This window comes from Podarcis liolepis (genome assembly GCF_965112155.1).
Source record: "Podarcis liolepis genome assembly, chromosome: 12".
In the NCBI taxonomy this organism is placed as follows: domain Eukaryota; kingdom Metazoa; phylum Chordata; class Lepidosauria; order Squamata; family Lacertidae; genus Podarcis; species Podarcis liolepis.
The window spans coordinates 30,898,668-30,925,198 of NC_139563.1; the positions used below are offsets into that span (position 1 = coordinate 30,898,668).

At 40.9% G+C, this 26,531-nt stretch overlaps 1 protein-coding gene across 14 annotated transcripts in view; it reads right to left on the minus strand.

Moving 5' to 3' along the window:
* The window catches only part of THSD7A (thrombospondin type 1 domain containing 7A), a 269,706-nt gene that overhangs the window by 57,416 nt on the left and 185,759 nt on the right, over positions 1 to 26,531 (minus strand). For all 14 annotated transcript variants that reach the window (XM_083467766.1, XM_083467769.1, XM_083467767.1 and 11 more), the window contains 6 exons: positions 24,557 to 24,791; positions 22,951 to 23,066; positions 18,163 to 18,295; positions 13,568 to 13,671; positions 3,858 to 4,052; positions 1,180 to 1,443 (listed from right to left, as the gene is read on the minus strand). In XM_083467766.1, coding sequence (XP_083323892.1) covers positions 1,180 to 1,443; positions 3,858 to 4,052; positions 13,568 to 13,671; positions 18,163 to 18,295; positions 22,951 to 23,066; positions 24,557 to 24,791 — 1,047 coding nt within the window. The remainder of the gene's footprint in view (positions 1 to 1,179; positions 1,444 to 3,857; positions 4,053 to 13,567; positions 13,672 to 18,162; positions 18,296 to 22,950; positions 23,067 to 24,556; positions 24,792 to 26,531) is intronic.

Sequence of the window (26,531 nt, forward strand, 5' to 3'; positions counted from 1 at the left end):
AGGTGGTCCCAGGCTTTAACAGAGTTGTGGGGACGCTGCCACATCTGCTCCACCACACATAGCAGCTAGGTGGGAATGTGGGGACAGCATGCAACCACAGATGGGCCAGCTCAAGGGCCAATGGACCCCGGGCTGGCTCAGCCCTACTCCATCCCCATAAGCCTGCCCACACCTTTGCTCTACCCACTGAACTATCTCTCAGCCTCTTAAAAGGGAAGCTAGCGGGGTGATGCTGATGTCACTCTGCAGGCGGATGCTAGGAGAAGGCCAACAGAGACCAGCAGAACTGGCTTGAGGGACACCTTCATGCAATTCAACCCACCTCCCCCTGACCAACACGAAGGGGGGTTGGATTGCTCTGTTAGTCATGCTTAGAGAACCACTGCAGTTCAACTTCCTATTTTTAATCCCCCTAGATTAAAGTGGATCTATAACATGACTAAGTAAATGTAAAGGTATATAAAAAAGGAAAGATTTCACTTTTCATAAAACCATTGCTTATTTATCCAGCATTGCATTTATTGGTCAACTAAAAGAAGTTTAAAATAGTAAGATAAATGCACTATCTTTTTTTAAAAAAAGGCAAGATAAAGCCAGGCCTCAACATCTTAAAAAGGGCAACTGCTGCTACCTGCTGAATTTGAGGACAGGTGGCAGCTAGCCCGTGTAGACATAAATGATAATGGCAATAAAACTCTAGCTCTTTGTCAGAATATGAATGCCCACTTTTCTATGATTCACACCCGATTCGTGAACCATACCAATATACAAATGCAATAGGAATGCATTTCCAGAGGAGCAGCGCTGTTAGTCTTTTGCAGCAAAAACAATGAAACATAATGTAAATTGAAAATACAGTGAATTTGAAAGAAACCCATGGTGTTGCATGCTCTATAGCAACTGTTTTCACCACAAGGGATGAACAAGAGCTGGAGGTTTTTTTCATGTCATCTCTGGATCTATTTTTTTACAGAAGGAAACACACACACACACACACACACACACACACCTGGAAAAGCAACATATAAAGGTAAGGAATTTTCCTGGCTTGCAGAGACAGGTTCCTTAACTATCTCAGTGATTTCCCCCCTCCAAATTCTGCTTATATGCTGTATCTCTGTGATATTCAAAGACTAACAGCAGCTTTAACCAACCAGAAAAGGAGAGATTTTTAAATACCATGACTGTTGCATCGTGATGTTTCGACGAGTCTGCTGTTTTGATCATAGCAAGCCATGGCTTGGTAACGGTAGCCTTGCCCACACTCTTTGATGTCTCCTTGTACTTTCATTCCCAGCAGTACTTCTACTTTGCCCTCGGGTAAGATGCAGTCTGACCAGTTCCCCACAGGCTGGGCATTATACTTGTCACATGGACAGATCTGGGTCTCAATCAGTGGATGCAGCTGGGGATTTTTGCATTTCTCCTTCTTCTTGCTTTTTCCTGGAAGGGAGTAGAAAGAACTTCAGAAATTGCTTTCTTGGGATATCCTTTATCTGAATGTTTATTATGGTGCTTGTTATCTACAACATTGTGAAGTCTCTTATAAGTCAATGGGGTTCCCATACTGTGAATTGTCTTCGTAATTTGTGTTCCCTGTTTTGTTAGAATTGATTTCCACCACTGAAAATAATCTTAGCGCTCATCCAAACTTCCACTTGACCCACCACCTTGCCCTGGGAAAACCTGCTGTTTACCACTGAATCGAAGCAAATGTCAACTGAGTTTTCTCTGGATTGCTGGTTGCTCCAATTTAGCACTAAAGCACGGAGTGAAGGCAAAGCTTCTCAAGCCCATACCCAGAAAGTACGACACAAGAGAAAACCACTCAGACCCGTGCATTCGAGACATCGGAGAAGCAGAAGTGGGGATGAGCCCGTAGTGGAAACTCTATTAAAATACATCACTATGTGAAAGCTTTATTACTTAAATCCAAATCTGAAACCCGTATCTACCTTCTTGCCATTTCAATGGGCCTCAGTAGATGCTGCCATGTTTTCCTTTGCTCAGAAATAATACAATTTTTATGAGATGTGATAAGATGCGTCTCGGAAAGACAGTGGGGTCATTAAAATGTTTACCAGCATAGACAGAACAGAGACAGTCGATATAGCACCAGTAATTCTCTGTTCTGATTAAACTAGGCGCTCTTCCTATTGCTCATTAAATAATAACCAGGCCCTAAAGTGGAAGAGATCCAAATCAGATAATGTGCAGCTTTCATTGGACCAACGTTATTTTGGGTAGAAATAAGCAAGTTTTCAAGTTACACAGACTTCCTTGTCTTTCATTTCCTACATTTCGAGTTACACAGAATTCCTTGTCTTTCATTTCCTACATTTCTTTAGCCCTGCAAATTGGATTATAGGATCTAGATCATGCATATCAATCCTGTGTATAATGATGTTGCCACCATCTTCATGACACTCACATGGAGTGTCATGACACCCACTTGGGGGTGTCTGTCTAGCAAAAGATGAGACTACTTACTGACTCAAAACCAAGACTTTCAGGTTTTTTATTTATTCAGCAATTCTGCACCCAGGATGCTAAAATCTCATTGACTTCAATTGAATTGAAGCAGTCAAAGTGTCTACAGGACTGCACCCCAGCTATTTAACCTTGTTTCTGAAAGTCCTTCTCCTGTCAAGAGTATATACAATTTCTTACCTAGTAAATGTGGAGTGGCTGCAGCATTCTGAAGTTGAACCAAAACCATTATTATGAAAAATAGCCTGCAATCCATTGACACACATCTCTAAACTCCTGTCGCTAGTGCTAAGAAGACTGCTAGCATTATTTCAAACTGTATTTTACAACTTCATGGCAGATGGCACATAACTTCTTTTTGGGGTAGGTGGAAAATAAAGCATTATCAATAATGAATGGTAATGGAAGACCTCAATTCCTCCTAGAAAATTTTGGATTTTTTCCCCTCCCAGGAATAATAGTGTTGGAAGGGACTCCAAAGGTCATCTAGTACAAGGTCCTGCAATGCAGGAATATCAACTAAAGCATCCATGACTGATTACTTTTACATAACAATAACTTGCATAATGATGTTATATACAAAAAGAAGCAGAAGTCCATGGATGTCTATTGTCAAATGTACATATTCTTTTCATGATTTCTTGGGAAGGATATGCATGTGGGTGGGTGTTTTCATTGATTGTCTGAAATCACATTATAGATTTGGAATATATATCCACTTCTACTACAATATGTGGAGGGACGCGGGTGGCACTGTGGGTAAACGCCTCAGTGCCTAGGACTTGCCAATCGAAAGGTCGGTGGTTCGAATCCCCACGGCGGGGTGCGCTCCCGTTGCTCGGTCCCAGCGCCTGCCAACCTAGCAGTTCGAAAGCACCTCTGGGTGCAAGTAGATAAATAGGGACCGCTTACTAGCAGGAAGTAAACGGTGTTCCGTGTGCTGCGCTGGCTCGCCAGATGCAGCTTGTCACGCTGGCCACGTGACCCGGAAGAGTCTGCGGACAGCGCTGGCTCCCGGCCTCTAGAGTGAGATGAGCGCACAACCCTAGAGTCTGTCAAGACTGGCCCGTACGGGCAGGGGCACCTTTACCTTTTACCTTTACTAGAATATGTATGTCTAACTTTACAGATGATTCTGTATGGATCAGTTAATGCACTACCTTGGGCAATACAAATCAATTCAATATTCATAAAAGGAAGGCTTTTCTGGTAAAGTGGTTTCCAGTGACACCTTACCCACCTAGTGTCAACAGTTTCTGCATTTCAGTCATTTTAGGGATTCTACCTGTTCCCTAAGTAAATTTCTCACTTCAGCACTAGTCCTACTACTACCAACAAAGTTTCTCTTGGTATTTTCCAACCCTTACCAATAAGAGAGCGCTTTCTTGTCCTAAATGCTCCACAATCCCCATTGCAAGAAGAGAACTTTGACCAGCTTGTGAACTGACAGTCATCTTGGCAAGGGATTTGGCAGGGTTGTGTTAAGGGTGGCAAAGAGCCCGCATGCTTAAGGCATTCGCTGATGTCAGCCTGTCCGCCATCTTGCTTGCGACAGGTAATAGCTGGAAGGAGAGAAGCAGAAAGAATTATAATGAGTTGCTAGGCCTTTTGTAAGTAAGACAATGGAGCACCTAACCACCAGAGTCACCCACATTTGATTTAGTTCAACTGGCATTAGGTTCAAGAACAGTAACATTCTGCTTGGGATCTCTGGTACCACGGGATTGTTTTCAAATTTCAGAAAATGCAAAATGCTGCACGTCTCTCATATAATTCAGATCAGCAAGTGACATTAAAAATGCAGCACAGAAATACAATACAAGCCATTCTACGAAGGAAGGAATAAATGCCATCTATTATTCTGCCCCATTTTGCTCTATAATTTAACTGCCCTATATTACTAACTTTCCCAAATAATGGGTATACTGAGATATGAATTGGGCTTTTTATAATTTTAAATATACTATAATTATATTCACAGTTGATACACACTTTGAAGAGAAATGTATTTGCTCCATAGAAAAGCAGGAAGGTATGTCTACCTGAAAATGCTTTGCAGCTTGAACATTATATTAAACCTCCATATAAAAACACAAAAGATCTTCTCTCTAGCAATAATGGCATAAGGAGCTTGTAATGGAGAAAACCAATGAATATATTTTAAACACAATTTAACAATATAATGTATCTAGGTTTAGGTTTTTAAACCCAGTGTAAGTTGCTGGGGACATCTGAGTAACAAGCAACTTGTAATAATAATAATAATAATAATAATAATAATAATAATAATAATAATAATAATAACAACGATGACAAAGTGTGTTCTCCCTCATGGAGAGCACAGGTTGCGGGTGGGCTGACGAGACACCTCACTGTTACTAGGCAAATGGTTTGGCCATCCTTTAAGCAGGGGTGGGCTGTTACTGGGGAAATCTAGATGTTGCCATTTGTTGATTGACAGCGCTATTTGTTAAATACAATGCTCGCAGCGAGGAACTTCCTCTTTTCGCTGCTTACTTCGGATCACCCGCCTCCCTTCCTCAATTTTAGGCTGTTTGCTTGACCTTGCTATGCCTGTCATGGGGTCGTCTGCTTTGGGGCAGGGGCCTGGTAGGAATTTTGTCCATTTGGCTGATTAGTGTGTGCCACTTGGTTTTTGCCTACTGCGTAGCAGATCGTCACAACTTGTAAGGTTTGCGGTTAGGCATTGGTCTTGGAATTGGTTGGTGGAGGGGTATGGATTCGGCTGTGCCTGTCCCTCCAAAATGCTGCTGCTGCTGCTGCTTCAAGGGTTTTCCGTTAAAGGAACCCAGGGGCTCCCCCATCATGCTTTTGTCCGAAACCCCCTGGCAAGGGGCTAGGGCCACGCAAGCCCCTGGGAGCATTCTGGGGAGAGGTGAGGCATGGTTCCCAGTCCCGTCTCTCTCCCCAGGTGACTTACCCTTGCTGACTTCGCGGGGGTGTGTGTGTGTGCAAATGTCAGAGCTGTCCCCATGCGGGGTCAGTTAGTGCTACCAATGCCTAAGCAACCACTCACATTGCTGTAATTTTGAATAAAGTTGTGGCCAAAATTATGCCAAAAACCTTAAACAAAAATTAAGTGTCAGTTGTGTTTTTCTTTGGGGGGGGTGTCTTGGGGACCTCGACGCGCAACAACAATAGGCATACCAGTAGATTAGGGAGTGGTAACACGTGACCCTCCAGATGTTGCTGTACTACAACTCCCATCAGCCCCACCTAACATGGGCAACAGTTGGGTAGCATGGGAGTTGAAGTCCAACAATGTCTGGAGAACCATGGGTTCACCACCCCGCCACAGTGCTGCAAATTAGGCTCCATTTTCTCTGAGATTTGCAGTCCTATACACACTTACCTGGAAGTCCCATTGAACTAACTGAGACTTACTTCTGAGTAAAGATGCATAGGCTGTACCATTTATGCAGATTACACTGCATTACTGTTTCTGACCAGCAAGTTCTATTTTGCTTATAAGGCATGCGTGGTTGTGTGTGTGTGTGTGTGTGTGTGTGTGTGTGTGTAATACTATACCGATGTACCTACTGACTTCAATGGGACTTATTCCCAGTTAAGTGTAATGCAGTCATAATGAAATACCTCAAAAGGAATACTTGAATGCAGCCCTAAACTACACAGTGAACTTCTACACCTTGACTTTGCTCAACAGCTTTGAAGCAAGAAGCAAGAAGTATGCCTCACAGAATTGAATAGGATTTACCGTATTTTTCGCCCTATAGGACGCACCGGCCCATAGGACGCACCTAATTTTTTTTTGGGGGGGGGATAAAGAAAAAAAAAGTAACCCCCCAGCCGCAGGGGAAGCCCGAGCTTAAAAACACACCTACCGTAGTTTTTAGAGGAGAAAAGGATATCTTCCTGAAGCACGAGGCGCTCTGCTTCAGAGCGCCCAGGACTTTGGGCGGCAGGCTGCTATCCATAGCCTAGGGAGCCCTGCAGGAACTCCCGCAGGCTCCCCAGGCTTGCTGATAGCTTCCTGAAGCCTGGAGAGCAAGAGGGGTCAGTGCGCACCGACCCCTCTCACTCTCCAAGCTTCAGCGAAAGCCTGTATTCGCCCCATAGGACGCACACAGATTTCCCCTTCATTTTTGGAGGGGAAAAAGTGCGTACTATAGGGCGAAAAATACGGTAATCCCAAGCACGCATAGGATTGAATCAAAGGAAAAAGAAAAAATTAACTTTTTACGAGCTGTATGTTCCTGAGTTTTCAACTGCAAGTTGCATGATGAATGCTCCATTATCAGACAACTGCTGCCTCCCTAGCAAATATTATGATTCCAACTCTTTGAAAATCTATCCTTTATTTGTAGCCCAGGATTCTAAAGGCAGGACCTATCTATGACCCTCACAGTTCCCAGAACTGTAAACACTATTTCACTGTCTCCAAACTCAGTTAATTGGCCAGAGATTAATTTTTCCTGTGTGGTTTAATAGACTCCCCATATCTGAAGAGACGAAATGTGAATTCTAAATGGTAAAATGGCAGCTATAAACTTTCTGACATACTAGCATAACCAAGGAAACAATATAATAAATGTGAACCCACAAATGTGCAAGGCTTTTTAGTGGCACACAGAGGACTCTTTATGAACAAATATAAATGGAGGGTCATGTATAGTCTTTGCTTTTTCTACATTTATAACTGAAATATACAGTTTTGCCTCCAAGGCACAATCTATAACGGTATAGTATGGAAAGGGACCGTGAGGAATTCGAAGGGCGACAACAAAATCTGTGTTGCAACCACCACATGATCCTTAGCTACAAATAGGTTCAGCCACCCAAAAAGCAGTTACAACCCCTAGTCAAGAAAGTCTTGAAACAATTGTTGTAGAGATAAAATAAGCAGATTGATTAAATTCATTTATTTAGGATTTATATTAGGGGTCTGCATCAACCACAAGATTCAGCGATTCATAAAACAGTCTGCCTCATTGTAAAACACTTTATGGTCTGCCCAACTCAACTCAGGTCCAGCTCAAATCAACTTTGTTTCTCCTTCCTGCATGCACTAATCCAGAAATGACTATGGTTTTTCTCCTTTTGACAGAAGTGGATCAGATCTATAAACATGGTCTTACTGACCAATGGGTCCTGGCAGTGCTATTTTTCTAGAGAAAGAGGTGCCAAAATTCATCCTTGTTCTCTTAGAATGGCGATGGTGTCTACCTGAGAGGTACGAGAACTGAGTTCCAGCACATTCTGGCAGAAAAAAAGCTCTTGGTCGAGGAAGGTTGTTGTTTTTCATGTGGGCACCTTTATAATTTACTAGTTTTTGGTTTTTTTTAAGGAAACATGTATTTCTTATTTATTTATTTATTTATTGAATAACTGAATGAACTTTACAGGCAAGGTCATCCCTTCTGAGGACATGAGTTAGCCAAATATCATAAGGCAGCTGCAGTGCTCTTCCCCTGCAAACTCAGCTATTTTGAGTTGTGTAAAAAAACACAAGAAAAAAGAAAACAAGGAACCACTTTGTTTCCCTTAGCGTTCTGTGGGTAATTGGTCTGAAACTTGCAGATATGAGACAAGTATCCCTGGGTAAGATCCATGCCAAATTGCAGTTAAATACATCCAGGGGGAACTGAGCTTGAACATGTTTAAAGTTTATATATATATATATATATATATATATATATATATATATATATGGATTCACTTTTCCCTGTGTGACCATTTGCAAGCTTGAATTGTCAGTCACAACAGAGCCTTCTCTCTCCTCTCCCTATCCTGACATTTTTCTGAAGTTTAGACAGACACCTCAGTCCTACAAAGCTGCTCTTTCCCCCAACACGCTGGGATTGGAGACTGCTGGAAAAACTATTCCCTTCCATTGCAAGCTACAGTCACAAAGGAGCTCCCTCTCCTGATTCTGGCATCTTTCTTAAATTAGAGATTGGCCTTTAGTTTCTGCTAAGCTGTTCCTTCTTCCTCATACCCCCAACTCTGGCAAAGTTTAAAGACATAGTTTTGCTTTTCATGGACATGTGTTTACAGCTTTTTTTTATGTCTGTATTTCTGAAGTGTACCGAAGCACTACAGGAGTTCTGCTTTGGCCCCTAACTGCCTTGTATAAATCCTTCACCTTGTTGAAGTCCCAAATCCCTCCAAGGCACATTGTCTTGTCTTGCTGTTTAGGATTCATTCAATTCCAGTGCACACCTCAATAAATACTCTGATTTTTAAATTAAAAATGAATCAAGTTGCTTACTACTACTACTACTACTACTACTACTACTACTACTACTACAACAACAAAACAGTGTTTCCCAAACTTGGGTCTCCAACAGTTTTTGGACTACAACTCCCATCATCCCTAACTGGCAAAACCAGAGGTCAGGGATGGTGGGAATTATAGTCCAAAAACAGCTGGAGACCAGAGTTCAGGAAACACTGCAATAAAATCAGACATATACAATTCCATAGTCAATTAAAATACTTTTTTAAGCATAAAAAAACACAACAAATGAGAGCAGTAAGACAGCAGAATAAACAGCAGAACTAATCTCAGTAAAACTGCAGACTGCATCTTAAAAGTCAGGCTAAAAGAAAAGTCTTTATATGTTGGTGAAAAATAGAGGGTAAGAGAGTCTGATGATGTTTAATCAGGAGGGAATTGCAAAACTGTGGTGCCACTGCTGAAAAGGCCATATTCTCCTGTTCCTGCCTGCCTAGCACCACATTTCATTTCAGGGAATAGTAGTAGTAGTAGTAGTAGTAGTAGTAGTAGTAGTAATATAACCAGCTCACCCTGGATTAACTGAGAGCTAGGTTCTCTTTCCCTGTTCATGTCTTTAAGATGCATGTAGGAAAATGGGAAGGCGGGAGGAGGAAACTATCCATCTTTTTTATTTCAGAACAGTCAAATGTGTATGTGACACACAGAGCACAGGGGACCAGCTTTGAAAATCTCGGATCTTTTTCATATGTCATCTATAGCAACATGACTTACATGGCACCAGGCAATTGGTATCTGGCCCATTTTCTACTCTGACAGCCAGCAGCTACCCAGAGTCTCGGGTAGAGATCTTTCGTACAGTGGCAGACTTTGTGCTTTCAAATCTCAGAGGTGCAATGCCAAAACTCAGCACCCTCTGCCCTAGCTTTCTGTGGTTCGACATAGCTGCAGTGCACCCAGTTGTGCTCCCCTAAATCCACCTCTGTTTCTCATCATCCTGTTGTTACCTGATTCTTTTAACTGGAGATGCCAGAGATTGAACCTGGAACCATCTGCATGCGGACCAACTGTTCTGCTACTGACCCACGTTCTCACACAACAAGTTTCACTGCCATCTGATTGTTTGGCAGGCAGAGAAGTGCATGAAATGCACCTTCTGAACAAGGCCACCATACAACCAGCCAGCCTGCTATACCCTGTGTCAGAAAATGTGCCAAGCATATCGTCCCATGGGAATCTGGCGTAAAACGATCACAGAAACATGTATGCCCCTTAAGAAATCACCTTAGTGAAAAGAAAAGGCTTTGGATAAGATAGATGCATTTTAATGGGCTACAGAGCACAAATTATTAGAAGAGAAAAGGTGGTCTGGTTACGCAGCAGACCACATTCTCCCCTGAAATTCTATATTCACTGCACATCCTAATACAATTTAAGTTGCATGCTCCTTCAGCCAAGTCCACATGCTTTATTTACATGGTGAAAATGGCACCTGGGACCAGAAATCAGTCTCTTATCATGCTGTGGCAGACTAATAATTAATCACACCCACTCCCATCAAATTGATTACAGACATTAGCAGTGAGAACACCAAATGTGATTATTCTGAATTAAACACAAATAATTGTAAAATGTTTCCATAAAGAACAAGGATGCAGTTGCCAGCAAAATTTAATTTAACATGGGTTCACTTAACATACGTTTCCCTATTGAACATTTAGGGTCTCCCAGAAGAGTGGTATGAAATAAACTGTGCTTCAAATTTTGTAGACAAAAGACCTTGATATAATTAGGGCTGATAGCATAGCTTGAACTACACCACAAGGGGCCATAAGCTGATAAATTATTATTGTGGGGATAATTAAATACAAAGTCTGCTTTGTGTATGCAAATGAGGGCCATTTTGGTACTTTAAAAAAAAATACTTTAAGTGCACAGGTCAAACACTGCCAAATCATACTGTGTCTCAAATAAGGATCTTTCCAGCTTACCATGAAATATTATATGCCTTTAACTCTTTGTGATGGGCCATGCTGTCTGATTACAGCCATATATAAATAATTTCATTCATTACCTCTATCAATCTCTCTTATGTTCAACGGCAATACTTTATGAGTCCATTGTTCCTTTCACTGCACACATCTACTCTTGCAAAAACATGCCAGGCAAAAGTGGACAAAGCACTATGCAAAGTTTACCTTTGTACAATAAGTACGTTCTACCCACGCTGACACATCCTTCTCTATCCTCCTTCCAAGCAGCCAAGAGACATTATCAGTGCTGTACCAACACAATTTGTTCATGTTTATCACCAGCAAACTAGAAATGCCGCAGGGGGGAGATCAAAAATGGGCCTTCACAACTCATGCACTCCCAAACTTTCAACTCTGGGTACAAGAGAGAGATGGGAACTTCACCCTTTCCTCAACAACCATTCCCCAACACTATTCCACCAACCGCATTGTCTCCAAGCCAGGCATAGGCAAACTTGGCCCTCCAGATGTTTTGGGACTACAATTCCCATCATTCTGGACCACTGGTCCTGTTAGCTAGCAAGCTTTATTCTGGACCCATGTTTCTGTTGCAAACACAGATCTAGCCTGGATTGGGGTGCAAGGAGAGAAAGCTGGTATGGTGGAGTTATGAAGGAAAGCCATCACACAAAACTGTATTCCTCCCCCAAAATTGCCATTGCAAATCATGGTCCCCTGGGCTCAATTTTCATTGCAAAAGCAGGGGCCTGGCTTTAAAAACACAGGGCTGAGAAAGAACATGTAGCTTTGCCCCTAAGGCTTCACACTTCCTTCGAACTGACAGTTTTCCCAACCAAATAATAGCTTCTCTTCTCTGTATGTAATACTCTCCCAAGAGCAAACAGGAAATATGGTGCCGAGACAGCTGCATAGGTTTTCAGAAATATATGTTAAAATTCTAAATGTTCAGGACAAGAGTGAGGCAGATAGGCACTAGCTTTTCACTGCTCCGAGAGAGTAAAAATATTTTAATTCAAGTGAAATGACCTTTTGCGCTCAAGCCTCTGTGTTGGGTCATTACATAAGAAATGAAACAGAGGAGAGGCTCTGGCACAATTGTCATTCCTCCACCCTAGAGAGGTTCTTGACCAAAATAGCAAGGCTTTTGTAGGTCAGGCATGAAATGTTGTAGAGTCGCTGTGTCAAGGGAGAGCTAAGCATGCTCTACACAGCATTGTACTTCGTTTCCACTGTGCTTTTTCCGACCGTCTCTTACAAGAAAACCAAACATCAGTCTATTTATTTCTTCTTCTTGAGAAGATGTGTGGCTTTAGAGACGTAAGATTTAAAAGTTAGCTAAGCCTTTTGAAAAAGGTCAGAATCCGGGTAAGAGCTCTCGCTCACGCAATTTCATTTTTAGTCCAAATTTTCATGCTGCGCTTCTTAACAGTGCTTCTTGAGCCTCCATTATCAAGGCTTTTTCCCTTTTTTTTAGAAATTTCCCTCGCCTGATTGCAGATGCACAGTGCTTTCCCACAATATGGTGATCATCTTTAAATAACAATCTTTGGCATTGGGTAAAATTTGTTTTATTTTGCTGTTTCTATGCTCAGCTATATAAATAGGAGAAGGGGGGAGGAAACAGTTGATTAAAAAATAAAATAAAGACATGCTCTTGCAGACAAAAAGCCAAAGAAAATTGGCCCCAGTCTAAAGTTGTGACATGTTCATTTTACACAGGCGTGATTTGCAATAAAAGCTCAATTACACAGGACAGCTAGAATCAAAGCTGTATTGGAGGAGGACTCCTTCTGCTAAATTTCTGATTCATGATGGCACTTTTGCAGCCACACAAGCTCAGTGTGTGTTAAAAAAGCTGAAAAAATGCTAATATATTAGGCTTTAATGATAAACTCAAGGCATGGGTTTGTTCTAATAATGTCTGTGAGCTGGCAAGTGCAGCCTCTTCCTTATGTGCTTTACCCATTGCTGCTCTTGTGCATCTTTATTTCATTTCCAGTTTGTCCATGATAAACAGCACCATAGCCAAATATGCACGGCTGAGGTATGCTCATCCCATGTCACCATCAGCACTATTGCAGCTATGGTGCTAACCCAGCAAAGTGGGGCAAATGCCAAGGTTGCCAGTGGCAGCAGCACAGGTCTGCATGCATACAATTCACAACATTGCATTGTTTACTCTTCTTTCTTTGCAAAACCCGGAGCAAATTGGTCAAAATATATACACATTTGCAAAACTGACATATATTGGACAGGGCACAGTATTCAAAATGTCCACTTTTTCTTTTCTTTTCTTTTCTTAAGGTGTGTACACATAACCCTGATTATCTCTCTCAAATAATATGGATGAATCCCAGCTTCTTAGAAGAGCAAGGATGAAAAGAACTGCAGGATAAGAATCTGTGCATATCACATTTACACAATAGACAATACTTCACTTGCAGTGAAATTATGAGGATGATGAATTTTATTTCAATTTATATCCTGCTCTTCCTCCTAAAGGAGCTCAGGCAGAGGACACAACAATATCAAATGTTCTAAAAACTTTATCTCAGGTCAGTGATTTCAGATGTTAATTATTTGAGTAACTCCAATACCTTTCACACAATATCATGTTAATAACTCCAGTTCAACAGTTCTGTGAAGACAAGACACCCTGGGGTACCTCCCTGGTTTTCAACAACGTCATGCTAATGCCTGATTTGTTACTGCTGTTGATTTTACAAAGTCTAAAACTCTTAGCACTTGCAGCGGACAGGGGTGTCAGGAATCCACATGAGGTTGTGATAGAGCACAGTGATAATCTATTGTGATAATTAACTGTGTTAATGATTGATAGCATAAATTACAGTGACAATTATCTAACCTCTTGCTTGTAGACCGGGCCCACATGTCTCCTGAGCACCGGGGCTGCCTTGACGAACATTCCATGGTGCGAGTTGACACCTGCGCCATTTATGCGTCTTCCATCTATAGCAGAAAAATACCGTGTGAATGCAAGCCATTTGTCAGAGCTTTAGATGAGCAAATGTGCAAATAGCACAATATTAAGACCAATCTGTTCTCCTCCTTGCCACCTTCTGTCCCCTCAATTTTCTTCACTCTAAAATTGCTGTTCCCTTAACTAAAAGTTGAGGGTAATCTACATATTTTTAGCTGCCGCTTGTACTCATATCTGAAGAAATATACTTCAAAGACCATTTTCTTGCAGGTGACACCTACAACAAAATATTTGCATTACCAATGTTTATAAACCTGCTCTATGTCCTAGACTAGGCAAAGAAGTGATGCAAACAAGGTTAGAAAGCATTCCTATCCTCACATGTGGCTAAATAATCTTCCAGATATATTTTTTAAAAATAATCCCTGTACAAAACAATATGGGCAACCTTCCATGTCCCCCACCGATGTCACTGAGTCACAACATCCATCAACCCCAGCAAGCTTGGAGAATGGCTATGGATTATGGTATTTGTAGTTCAGTCTGCCATATAAACTGCTTGGTTATAGACCAAATTTTCTACTCTTTCGTATATGCTTAACAAAGCATATACTGATCAATTTTGGCTCCCAGCTGCATCTACCTGTGGGTATATGTTATGTTTAGGAAAGGGGCATAGCTCAGTAGCAGAGCATTTGCCTTTCAAACAGAAGGTGCTAGGTTCAATCCCTGGCATCACCAGTTAAAGCTGGGAGCCAGTCCTACCTGAATCAGTATAAGACAACTTCCTATGTTCCCATATCATGGATGCATGTAGAAATGTAACATGTAAATCAAATCTGGGACACTAGTTCTCAGTGAGGTACTAAAGTTTACGAAGCAAACTTACATCTAGGTTGTGCTTCTTCAGACTGTGGTTGGAGACAATCACAGCCTTCTATGTGACATATCATTTTGTTCAGGGACCTTTTTAAAATCCAGAATATTACTTTTTATAAGGAAGTGGGAGTATGACTTCCCACTTGCAGTCTGAAACGTTCAGCCCGGGTTTATCACCTCCCTTAGATTTCGGAAGAAACGAGCAACATTTTTGTCACTGATCATGCATTATCAGTGCTATTTAAGCCATAAATTCACAAAAACCTTTAGTAATTCTGTCGGCAGGACAAGTGCCACATAAACCATTTTGGAATTTATCTTGCAATTGAGTTATGCAGAACTGCATCAGATAAAATATGTGCATCTAGGCTATTTTTGACGCTCTAAATTTGCTTTAGTGAAAAAGCCTTTCTACTGTGCTTGTCTATGGAGGTCATTTTAATTATAGGGTTTTGCTTTTCTAAAAGTTCTTCCACATATTGACTTGGAAAATGCTGGTCCAGTTCAATATGAATTCACTGTCACTGAATAACAAAATGGAAGGGAAGCCACAGTTAAATAACCAAAATGAAGGCTTACAGAATTATTTAGGCACCTGTTCTACTCAATAATTTATTGCCTTCTGTATATTTATTCAAATACCTATGGGTACCTGACTCATAAATATACATTTCACACGAAAGGGCTACTCATAACTATATGCTTGGTGCTGCTCAACAGCTTTAACAAAAAAAGACAGGTCATCATTCCAAGTTCCTGTATTTAAAGCATGTCTGGAATTATCCAGAGTATCCACCATTTCCAACATATTTTCACATCAAATTTAAGACATAATACATAGGGCTTTTCACAGTGCAGTATCTATACAGAGAGAACCACTGTATATAGATATTGCACCATGAAAAGTCCTTTGTATTATTTTCCATATTGGATATTCGCCGTCTTGTTCCATCAGCCATTCCAATAGACTTGAATTGTTTGGAGTGAAATGATTATGGTCATGGCTGCTATAATTTGGTTGCTTCAGTAACAAGCACTGATGGTCTAGCTAGAAGTAGCTCAGCCTGCTCTACAAAAAATAAATGTGACTTGCTTTTTATATACTTGTTCTTGAACCGAAACAAGAGTCAAGTAATTCTCTTTCGTATAGTTTGCACTGCTAACCAAATGGGAAATAAACTACTGTTCATGTTTAGTGTATCTGCACAAAACAAAATGGAGAACTTTACTGCTGAAGTTACTGCTAGAGTAAACCGCCATAAATTTAGAATAAACCTAGGAAACAATAATGGCAAGAGAAAATAAATTATCCCCAACATTTGGAGTGTATTTTTGGCCGCCTCAAGTCCTGCAATTACATTCTCAAGGAACCATCAAATAGATATTCTACAATCTCCTAATGGATTTTAAGTGTATGTCTCTGGTAGAGGACCAAGGTAACCCCATGCTTTAATAACCTTTATTTATATTGCACTGTCAAGTAAAATCACAGGAAGGACATTTCAACAGGGACAGGTGGATAGAGGAATTGGATCAGAGTGAGGACTTCTCCACCCTGGTCTGCCACCCAGGCTCTACCCCTCAGCTTGCCCCTGATAGGCTAATTTCAAACTTCAAGATGGCGGCCGGCTGGGGAGGCATTCCAAAGGCCAGCCACCATGGCAAAGTCATTTCGCTCCCTTGATGTTTGAGGGGCTGCTACACTGGGCCACAACCGCCACCTACTTCCAGACCAGATAAGCGGCCACTTTCTGAACAGGAGCTTCCATGTGCTGTGAGAGACTGGGAATGAACTGAGAGAAGATCTGCAGGGGGGAGGACTGCCACAAGAGGCTGCCATCTAATGAGTGTAAGTTAACTGTATTGAACCTTCATGGAATACCTTGTGAAATGGAGATGATTCTGTTTTGCCTTGTACACTACTATTTTTATTTCTGTATTCATTTCTATTCTCTCTCCTGTTCAGCTTTAAGACTGGATTAGTGCATTTGCACTGTTTTATATAGTGTCATATGGACTGATTTTTTAAAATGGTGTATTGACATATTTACTTTGGCTAGTGTCCAACTAAGTCATATTAAAAGCACACCCACTGAAATTAATGTATCTAAATTCATCATATCCACTATTTTCAATGGGTCTACTCTAAGACGTTGGTTACAACCCATTATGATTATTTGCACTTGTTCTTATTATGGCTTGCACTCAATGCTAGTCCTACTCAGAGCAGACCGACTGAAATAAATGGACATCACAAACGTGGCTCCATTAATTTCAGTGGATCTGCTTTGAGGAATACTTAGCTGCACAAAACCCTAAATTTTCTGAATGGCTATTGCTGTCCATTCGATTTGTTGTGACCTGTTTCAGACACAATGTTGTAAGAAAGTAGCATACGAATAAACTGATGGCGATAACTTGTTGTTAACTGCCTCCAAGTGACCTATGACACATTTACATCACAATATAAACACATTTACACAAGAAACACAAGAAACTCTTAACAAAAAGCACACAATGCAATGATGATGGCAAATCCCATTTGGAACTCAAAGCTGCCAAGGAAGTGGGCACTTGCTCAGCAAATTTGAATGGGACATGCTTCCACTTTCAGTATGGAACTCCCTCATAAAAGATAATGCGGTGTGAGGTAACATATTGCCCTCAGCTGTGTACTGGACCTGCATCGCCTATATATGTCATGAAGATGGATGGATTGTGTGCATACGCCCAGCACAACAGAAAGACCAGAATTAGATGAACCATTCTTCATAAACAAATTCTCCTTATATTCTATCTGGGTGTCACTACCGCTATTCTCTTAACCTTCTCTCTGTGGGAAAGCCACAGGAAATAGCCACTACTATTTCAACGACAGTGGAAATCACTAATAACACCATCACCTGATTTGGCCATGGATTTTATTTCCAGCCCCCAAAGTGAAAACGTTCCTCTGGCTCCAAGATTGGCCATCACAATATTTACACCACATTAAAAAGATGTCTGACCTATCATCCTTATTCTATGAGTGATATTATCAGACACAATGGGATGAATTCACCAACGGTTTGCAAATGAGGTAATCGTGGCATTTGAAAGCAGTCGGAGCATGTTACTGTCTGAACAAGCCATTTTTGTATTGCTAAATTAAGATGACAAATTGCCTGTGAAACTCAGGCAATATCCCATTATGGGGAGAAGGAATTAATGCTAAAGCTCAGAAAGCTCCTTTGTGGCTTGGCTGCTTTCTGCTAATGTTTTGCTACAAAGATAGCAACAGCCACCTCCACCTGTCAGAGACTCTGCCCACAAGAGACCTAGATGGTGTAGTGTTGTTATGGTTCCACACATTCTCCCAAAGAACCCAAATAGCATTGATAATGCTAATAATGCTTGCTAAATATTACTTACGCAACACACATAGTAATCTTTACAATGCCTCTGTAAAAATAGGCCAATTTTTTTTTGCTGAAACGTAATATACAAAAACTGGAAGTAGGAAGCTCTGGAGTACAAAACATTTGAGGTAGATTCCTCATAGAAGAAGACAAATTCCCTCCCTTCCTGAATACATACAAATCTCACAAAAACAAGTTATTTTTTGACAGAAACTCTACACTGATAAAAGTTAAGAGCATCACCTGAAAAACAAGCAGACAGGAGGAGCTTCACAATCTTTTTCTTCATACAAAGTATCTGGGCAGTCTCGGCCACCATTCGCAGGGAGTTGCAAGATCACTCGATGCCGAGATTGTTTTGTCACTTTCCTATCCCCTGTAAATGAACATACAGTGCACTTTACTCTCCTCACACCACACACACAAGTTGAACAATCATGTTGAGATCACAGTAAATAGCTGCATAAATACACTGTATAGAATAGATTAGGTAAAGGTAAATTTACCCCAACCATTAGGTCCAGTCGTGGACGACTCTGGGGTTGCGGCACTCATCTTGCTCTATAGGCTGAGGGAGCTGGTGTTTGTCCGCAGACAGCTTCCGGGTCATGTGGCCAGAATGACTAAGCTGCTTCTGGTGAACCAGAGCAGAGCACAGAAACACCATTTACCTTCCCGCCAGAGCGGTACCTACTTATCTACTTGCACTTTGACGTGATTTTGAACTGCTAGGTGGGCAGGAGCTGGGACCGAGCAACGGGAGCTCACCCCGTCACGGGGATTCGAACCACCAACCTTCCGATCGGCAAGCCCTAGGCTTTGTGGTTTAGACCACAGCGCCACCTGCGTAAATACACTGTATGGAATAGATTAGCAGCTGGTTAAAACCTTCAAGCTTTCTGCCGTGTACATGAAGAGGAATATAGCGTCTTGAAATGTATTTGTACATACATGAAAGTTTGGCGAATTAAGGCAATCTCAATATAGTGGTGGCATCAATGTATTTTCCTCAGAGCTCAAAAATTCTATATGCATCTTCAAAAAATTCAGACATGCAAGCTTTTTCGAAGGATTTGTAATATAAAAGCAACACAAACTGAAATATCAGCCAACTACTGAATCAATAGTACAGTCCTATATAACAACCAAAAATATATGGCTGCCGTAAGACTTTTCTTCTTCATCTCAGTGGAGATGGACTTCCCCTTTTCTTCTACTTGATTGTATCTCAGTAAGCTCTTGATCTCACACCCAGTTCATTTGGTGTGTGTGTTATAGTTGTATTATTCCATTTGTTTGTTTGTTGTGTATATATATTCTCTTTATTACATAATTGAAAATCTAATTTTAAAAAAAACTAATTACTGAATCAATACAATTCTGGCCTTGACAAACCATATAAGTAAGGAATTGAAAAACCCAAATTTGGAACTGGCATATGAATTAGGTACAATTATCTATTATCTGCTCAGAGTAGAGTAGGAATTGGTTTATTGGATTTTAATATTGTATGATTATATGGTTGTAAACGACCCTGGGACCTTGCAATGAAGGGCAGGTAAGAAAACTCTTAAATAAATAAATACGTTACATTTAGAACAGCAAAATTCATTGCAGCAGCATTAGAAAAGCATTGAAAACTTACTGATTCAAATTAAGGCTGCAATTGTCGCATGTTAGATAGATTTATTTTTCCTCTCCGCTGCTATGTGATTGCAATCTTGAACAAATTGGACTGATTCATTATGTTTACTGGCATGCTATTTCCCCCTCCAGTTTACACATTTTAGTATGTAGGGTTTTTTTAAAAAAAGAAAAAAGAAAGAAGGAAGGAAAGAGCCACACTGCTACCAGAGAACAACAGATGTGCCACACTGTATATTATGTTGTATTTGTCCTGTTGAAAGGAGTGTGCTCAGTTTCTCTCCCTCCCATCATATTAAACCTCCCAGGCTCCACATGCTCTTTATTCCCTCAAAAGGTTACAAGTTTAATCTGTCTAATCCTTTATTAGTTGGGGAATACTCTAATCAGCAACTAGAACAACAGTAAAAGTGACTTTGTATTTGTCTCCGCCCCCCCAACCCCAGCACAGAGCATTAGCTGTGAACTATAAAGGGTATCTTTTCAGGGCAACAATCCCCTGCCTTTTGAAAGTAGGTGGCAATGAGTAAGCACCCTACGCCACAGGAGGATTAACACACATGAACGAGGTATTAAATTATTGACTGCAGCTATGATCGTGCATATTAAGATGAATGCTTCCCGCTAAGCTCAAAAAGAGAAAAAGGGATAAGGCAGAAATATCTGGGCAACGTTAAGTCAGTAGGGGGGGGGAATGTTCTGTAACTATAATTACAACGCAGGATGTGGAATTGCTACAGAATGCAGTAAGCATTAAACATCTGGCAGTATGTGCTAAAATAAGATACTTATAATTTGCGTGTAGTTGTTGGTTCAAACCAAAACCTTAAAAGAAACCACTAGCACCACTCTCTTTTCTTATTCCCATCTTTCAAGAAAATAGGCAAAAGGAAAGCATAAAAGTAAGGAAACCTTTGCTCAAGCATTTTTTTAATGGCTTATAAGGAGGGCAGAAGCCACCGGCACCTCTGGACCATGTGCCTAAAGTGCAATTCATCAAATACTGCTATATAACAAACTCTCCGTTCATTTAAATGTGGCCCTCCTAGAAGCTCAAGTCACAAATGCATGGTGAGCTCATAGGAAAAATATATAGACCCATCGTTTTAAACTTTTGGACCTACTAATGCAAGAGGCCCCTGTCTGTTGGATTTCTAATCAAAAGGTCAAAAAAGTCAAAAGGGACCAACAAAGATATTGCCCAGAACACAGAGAATTAAAGAAAGGCAGAGTAGGGCAGAAAGAAAACAAATTGTGAAAACATTGTTGCAATGATGGCTTTGCACCACACCTGTGCACATCAAAACAGGATGGTTTTGATGGCCAGGCTTATGCCAGAAGGTGAGTGATATGTATGTTTTAAATTAATTTTTCCATGTTGTTACTAAGCGCTGTTTTGTACTTCAAGCCCTCAGGCTGGGCAGGCTACAAACAAAGATGCTCTTCAACGTTTATATTGAGCTTCTGGGAGAGGTCATTGGAGGATTTGGGGTACAATATTATCAATATGCAGGTGACACTCAATTCTATTTCTGTGTCATCAAAACAGGCTGTGCAAGTGCTAGACTGCTGTGATATTGACCAATAAAGTCATGCTGAATCCCAGCAAAATCCAGGAATCTAGGAATTGGCTGTGGATCCAGGAACTGGGCAAATTGCGTGCTTTATATGGGGCTGCACTTAGCGGAAAGAGCAGGTACATCGTCTGGAGGGTAATCCACCTTTTTTATTGGAGCTCCAAGTGTCATCAATGATGTGAAGCACCTATGAGTAGCTATGGCTGCTTTGCCAAACCAACCGTTCATAGACTATGATAACCTTGCTACACTAATCCATGTTCTGGTACCTCCTGGCTAAATTACTGTAATGTGCTGTATACAGGACTACCTCTGAAGGTAGTTCAGAAGCTTTATAAGTTAGCACTGGCTATTGCAGAATATAGCAGCAAGTATATTGACTGGCTTAGCTTTTTGGAGGCATGTTACATTGGTTCTCTAGAACCTGAACAGGTTGCTTATATGCTACTAAATCCAATTCAAAGCATTCATGCTAACTTATAAAGCTCTAAACACCCAAATATATGAAGCAGCATTCCTCTCTGTACCAGTCTGCTCATGTACTGAGATCTACAGGGGAGCCCCTTCTTTTGGTGCCTGCATAAAGTGAAGTTCATTCTTCAGTGACATGAGACAGGGCCTTTCCTGTAGTGGCATTTCATTTGCACCTTGCTCCATCCCTGTGTATCTTGGAGGATGGTTTGAGGATGGTTTGAGGATGCACCTCCTTTCCCAACATTTTGTGGGATTCTGAGATAAGGTAGCTAGCTCTAAAATTAGAAGCATGCACTTGCTGTATTGCTCAGATGTGATTGTACAAAGTAACCCACTCTGAGATCATATAAGGTAAAGGAAAGCAAAAGGAAGGAATAAGATATTATTGAATAATAAAAAAAAGGAAACCTAACTAAGCATAGCAACCGTTGCACAGAGTAACATACAACAGCTTGATCCAGGCGATCCTTAAATACGTTTGATCTCCTGCTCATTTATGGAGTCCATCTGTGCAGAGACTTCTCTGAAGGCTTCATTGTTTGGGAAGTTTTGAAGGCATGAATGCCGAATTAAGGGACAGGGGTATCCCACGCCTGCCAATGATATTTTGCTCTCTCTCCTTCTGCCCACAGTTATACAGAAGTCATTAGGGTTCTCCTGCTATGTATGCTATCAGTACTATTTCTTTCCTCACAGTAAGCAAGAGCAGGGTTTTTTCCCAGCTGGAACTTGCTAGAACTCAGTTCTAGCATCTATCAGGTGGGCGCCATTGCCATTATGAGAGAACAAGGATTCATGGTGATTTTTCTTTTTCTAGAAAAGTAGCACTGGGCAAGAGGGCTATTCCTCCCATATCATGTGATAAAGGAACTGTAAAGAGTCCAATGCAGCAAAAAGGAGAAAGGTAGTCTTGGTAGAGGCCCCACCACAAGGTGGAGGCCTCAATTTGCCTTGGGCCCAAATCTATATTTAAATATTTGTAATCCAAATCTGATGAGCACCACACAGTAACCATGGTGAATCGAGCTTCTTTTAAATAAACATTGGTGACTGAGTGGACACAATTCAGAGGAGATTGAAATTGTTTTGTGTCTCACTGAAATCTTCCAAGGTGGAAACTTCGTTACAGTTTGGTACAGGGACAAAAGCCATTCACTCAACATTTTTGAATATTCACCCAAGTTTTTAAACAAGGGTTACATTCTGCGGATCGTGCCTAAAGCCAAAATTGTGTATAGTCTAAAAACATTGGATTCAAGGGCGATTGGGTTTGCCAAAGTCCTTCTTCCCCAGACGCCTGCCCCCTTCCCACCCTCTTTTTGGTTTTTACAATTACCTTCTTGACATGATGAAGGGCATGGTGTCCAATCGCTGTAAGGTGTCACAATGCAGTCTTTCCTACAGGGTAGCAAGCAAGGTCTAACGGTCTCAGGACGAAGGCTTTCAGGACACCTAAAATGGGCAGTGACAAAGGATAGGACAAAGGACAGAATGAAAAGTAAGTGGTAGGCCACATTAAATGCAGGGACCCAATCAAGAAGGAGTTCAGGAGAACCAGTATTGGGGGAATGGCCCATATACACTGTTCATTTCCCCCACTTTGAACTTCCCTTACAGATTACTTTCTTTGCATCCCAACAGTCTTTCCACTGAAAGCCACAAAGGCTGAATGATGACAAGAGAGCTAGTCCACCTCATTTTCAGTTATCACAGGGAGGTACCAAAGGAATTCTGCTCCCTATGTATATTTTAGCAATACTAAAGTTGTATAATTTGTCATATCACCAAACCTATCACATAACTGAGTGTGGGTGATTCCTTGTTCTGTGATGACCAGGAGCTTGGATGAAATTATATGTGTGCATATGTACACACACACAAACAAACACACACGAACTAGCTATGCCATGGTAGAAATTTTTTATCTGAAATCAGAACTCTTCTTCTTTTTTTGTGCATGATTAGGAAGAGGAATCCACATCTAATCAGCTCCTAGGAAACACATGACACCCTCACCATCCAGGAAGTGAGCTGCAATTTCACCATGTGTCACTGATTATCAAAACTTTGAACAAAATTTACATCATATGGTGGATCTATTGTCTTGTCCCTACCACAGCTGGTCATCTGACCATGCTTTAATGACCCATATTATTTATTTAATATATTATTAGCCACTTTTTTCCAGAAAGGTGAACTCAAAGAAAAACAAAAACATTAAAAACAAGTGTAAAAACATCCTAAAATGCTCACCAATAACATATAAATAAAAAGGCTTGGTCATTCAATGTCGATGCCTGATTTCATCTAGTTTATACATTTGCATTTAGTTGCTATCTTGCCTTTAAAGCAAGCTACTGAGATTATAGCTCTATAGCTATATCCGTCCATTCTCTCCTCTGTTTATGGCTTTCCACCTTATTCAAGGTCAAATTGAACTGAAGTAATATAAGCGGAAGTCTGTTACTTTGAAAGTTACGCCAATAATATTGATCTTGTCATATCACAATAATCCTTCCTATTAAGAAGAGTTTAAAACATGGTTCTCATTTACACTTTCACGTACATCTCCTACTATTTAAAAACTTATTAAGTAGATTAACATGGTGGTTCAAGGGATCAAGCAACATATTTCTTTTTGCTGCACAAGATTGTACTCCTTATATACCATCACTAACTTATTATTTGCATTATTCAAACAGCAAAATGTAAACATTATGATCTGTTGTGCAAATTTGGAAACAAAGAACAATTCTGAGAGACACTGTGATTGCATGAGCTGGAACCCAATTGTTACATTCATTTTTATTATAAATTCAGACAAAACACATTTTAGTAGGCTATGTTATAATGGAGCTACACAGAGAAAAAGTGAAAAGAGCAAATAATTAGGAGGTTTGGCCAATCAAGGTTTTGAGTACCAGAATTTCTATTATATTTACTTTTTGGGTCCAACTTGTCCCACGTTGACCCTCAAACAGATGACTTTCCTTGTTTGCATCCCAACAGCGCAGGTGGCCTCTCCATTCCAGCCTGCAGAAGAATTGAATGCCGACACAGAGACATCCTCTACACACTGGCCCCAAGGTCCTGTTTGCCAGTGATACACTGTGCATGGATGTTCATTGCAGCTGCGTGTTTCCTGCAGCAAACTGCTGTTTGGGCACTGAAGTCCTCCTGGAAAAAGCAAGCGCACAGTGGCAGGGGAGGAAAATCATTGCAACGATAATTTAGGAAAAACAAGCTCAATAAACAAACTTGGTTTTCACTTCTTTGTTCTCAGGGTATGAAATTTTAATGAAGGCAATGTGTTGATATACAGGGATGAGGATCACAAACTCCCATCATCTCAGGCCACAGTCTAGGCTGGCTGAGGCTGATGGAAGTATCTGGAGGGCAACAGGTTCCTTCCCCTGTACTATGTCATAGTTCTCACTGTATTAAGCCTACAATTGTTTGGACTGTGATACTTCAGACTGCAGGTTAGGGGCTCTCACATGTCTAAATGCTCCTCAATACAGAAAATAAATCAGCCCTTGCACACAAAGAAAACTAAGGATGAAAGGTTCCAGCCTAGCCTTCTCCCTGAAATCTAGTTTTCTATGGGCAGGAGTTAGTTTTTAATAGAGAACATTCAATCATGTGGGCCCTCACCTACAGTCTGAATGACATGGCCCAAATAAAGGTTTACCCCTTCAAAACTAGTCTAGGCCTAAGACACAGGTTTGGATGTAACGTATCTTGGCTTATTAATAGGAAATATGCATCATTGTGCTCTCATATTCCACTCCTTCTCTACTGCCCTTCTCACTCAGTGCACAATTGAAAATGCCAAGAGCAACGAGGAATGATTAAAAGAGCTGGACATGTTTAGCGTGAAGAACAGGTTAGGTTAAGGCATGGGCAGGATGGTCTTCAGAAATCTGAAGGGCTGTCATAAAGAAGACTGAGAAGATGGCAGGACCAAAACTAGTAGACTGAAATTGCAGGGAAGGAGATTTCAGGTTGACCTTAGGAGCAGCTTTCTCATGGCAAGAGCTGTTCAACAGTGGAATGGACTACCTCAGCAGGTGGTAGGTCATTCTTTGCAAAGACTGGGTGGCCATCTATTGGGGATCTATTAGGATGAACTTTGGCTATTTACAAACAGTAAGTATATGGTGCAACTCAGCAAGTTGGGAAGATGAGAACATATTTACTATTCAGCACTGAACCCCCCCCCCCTTTAAAGAATTTTACGCCAGCTGGCCAGAGGGCATGCTGGGTTCTTATCCAAAAGCTGCTTAATAGTAACTGTTATTATATCTAGTGTACAATGTCAAAAGAAATAAAACAAAAATCCAATGCACATTAGTAGTTGAGACCAGCCGTTCCAACACACACACACACACACACACACACACACACACACACCAACACACTCAATGTGCCTGAACGATAATCTTGGTCATTTGATTGCCCTTTTTACCCATTGTTGTCTTTTTAATTGTATATATTGCTTGTTTTATGTTGCTATGGCCATTGGCTAATGCGAATAAAGTTTATCTATCTATCTACACTCAGTGTGCTCATGCAACTTTTTTAAAAATAAGAACCCAGAGAGAAACAAGTTGGCAGAGTCTTTGAGAAGGGGTTGGGAAGGCTTCTCGCCACTGGGGGCTCTGGATGTCTGCCCCTGAACCTAATAGCCCTAATAGCCCTGGAGGCAAATGAGTAGAACTGTGGGGATTTATTATGCAAGAGTACAACAAACCGTGGGTTCAGACTGCACATACAATTTTCTACTTGGGCTAGACATAGTGGCTGTGAGGCAATCGGTATTGAAACTTACACTGTTTGTGTATGTATTATAGCGTCAGCCTTCTAAAAAAGAGAAAAGGCCAATAATGACAACATTCAGGAACCAGTGAGAAGGCC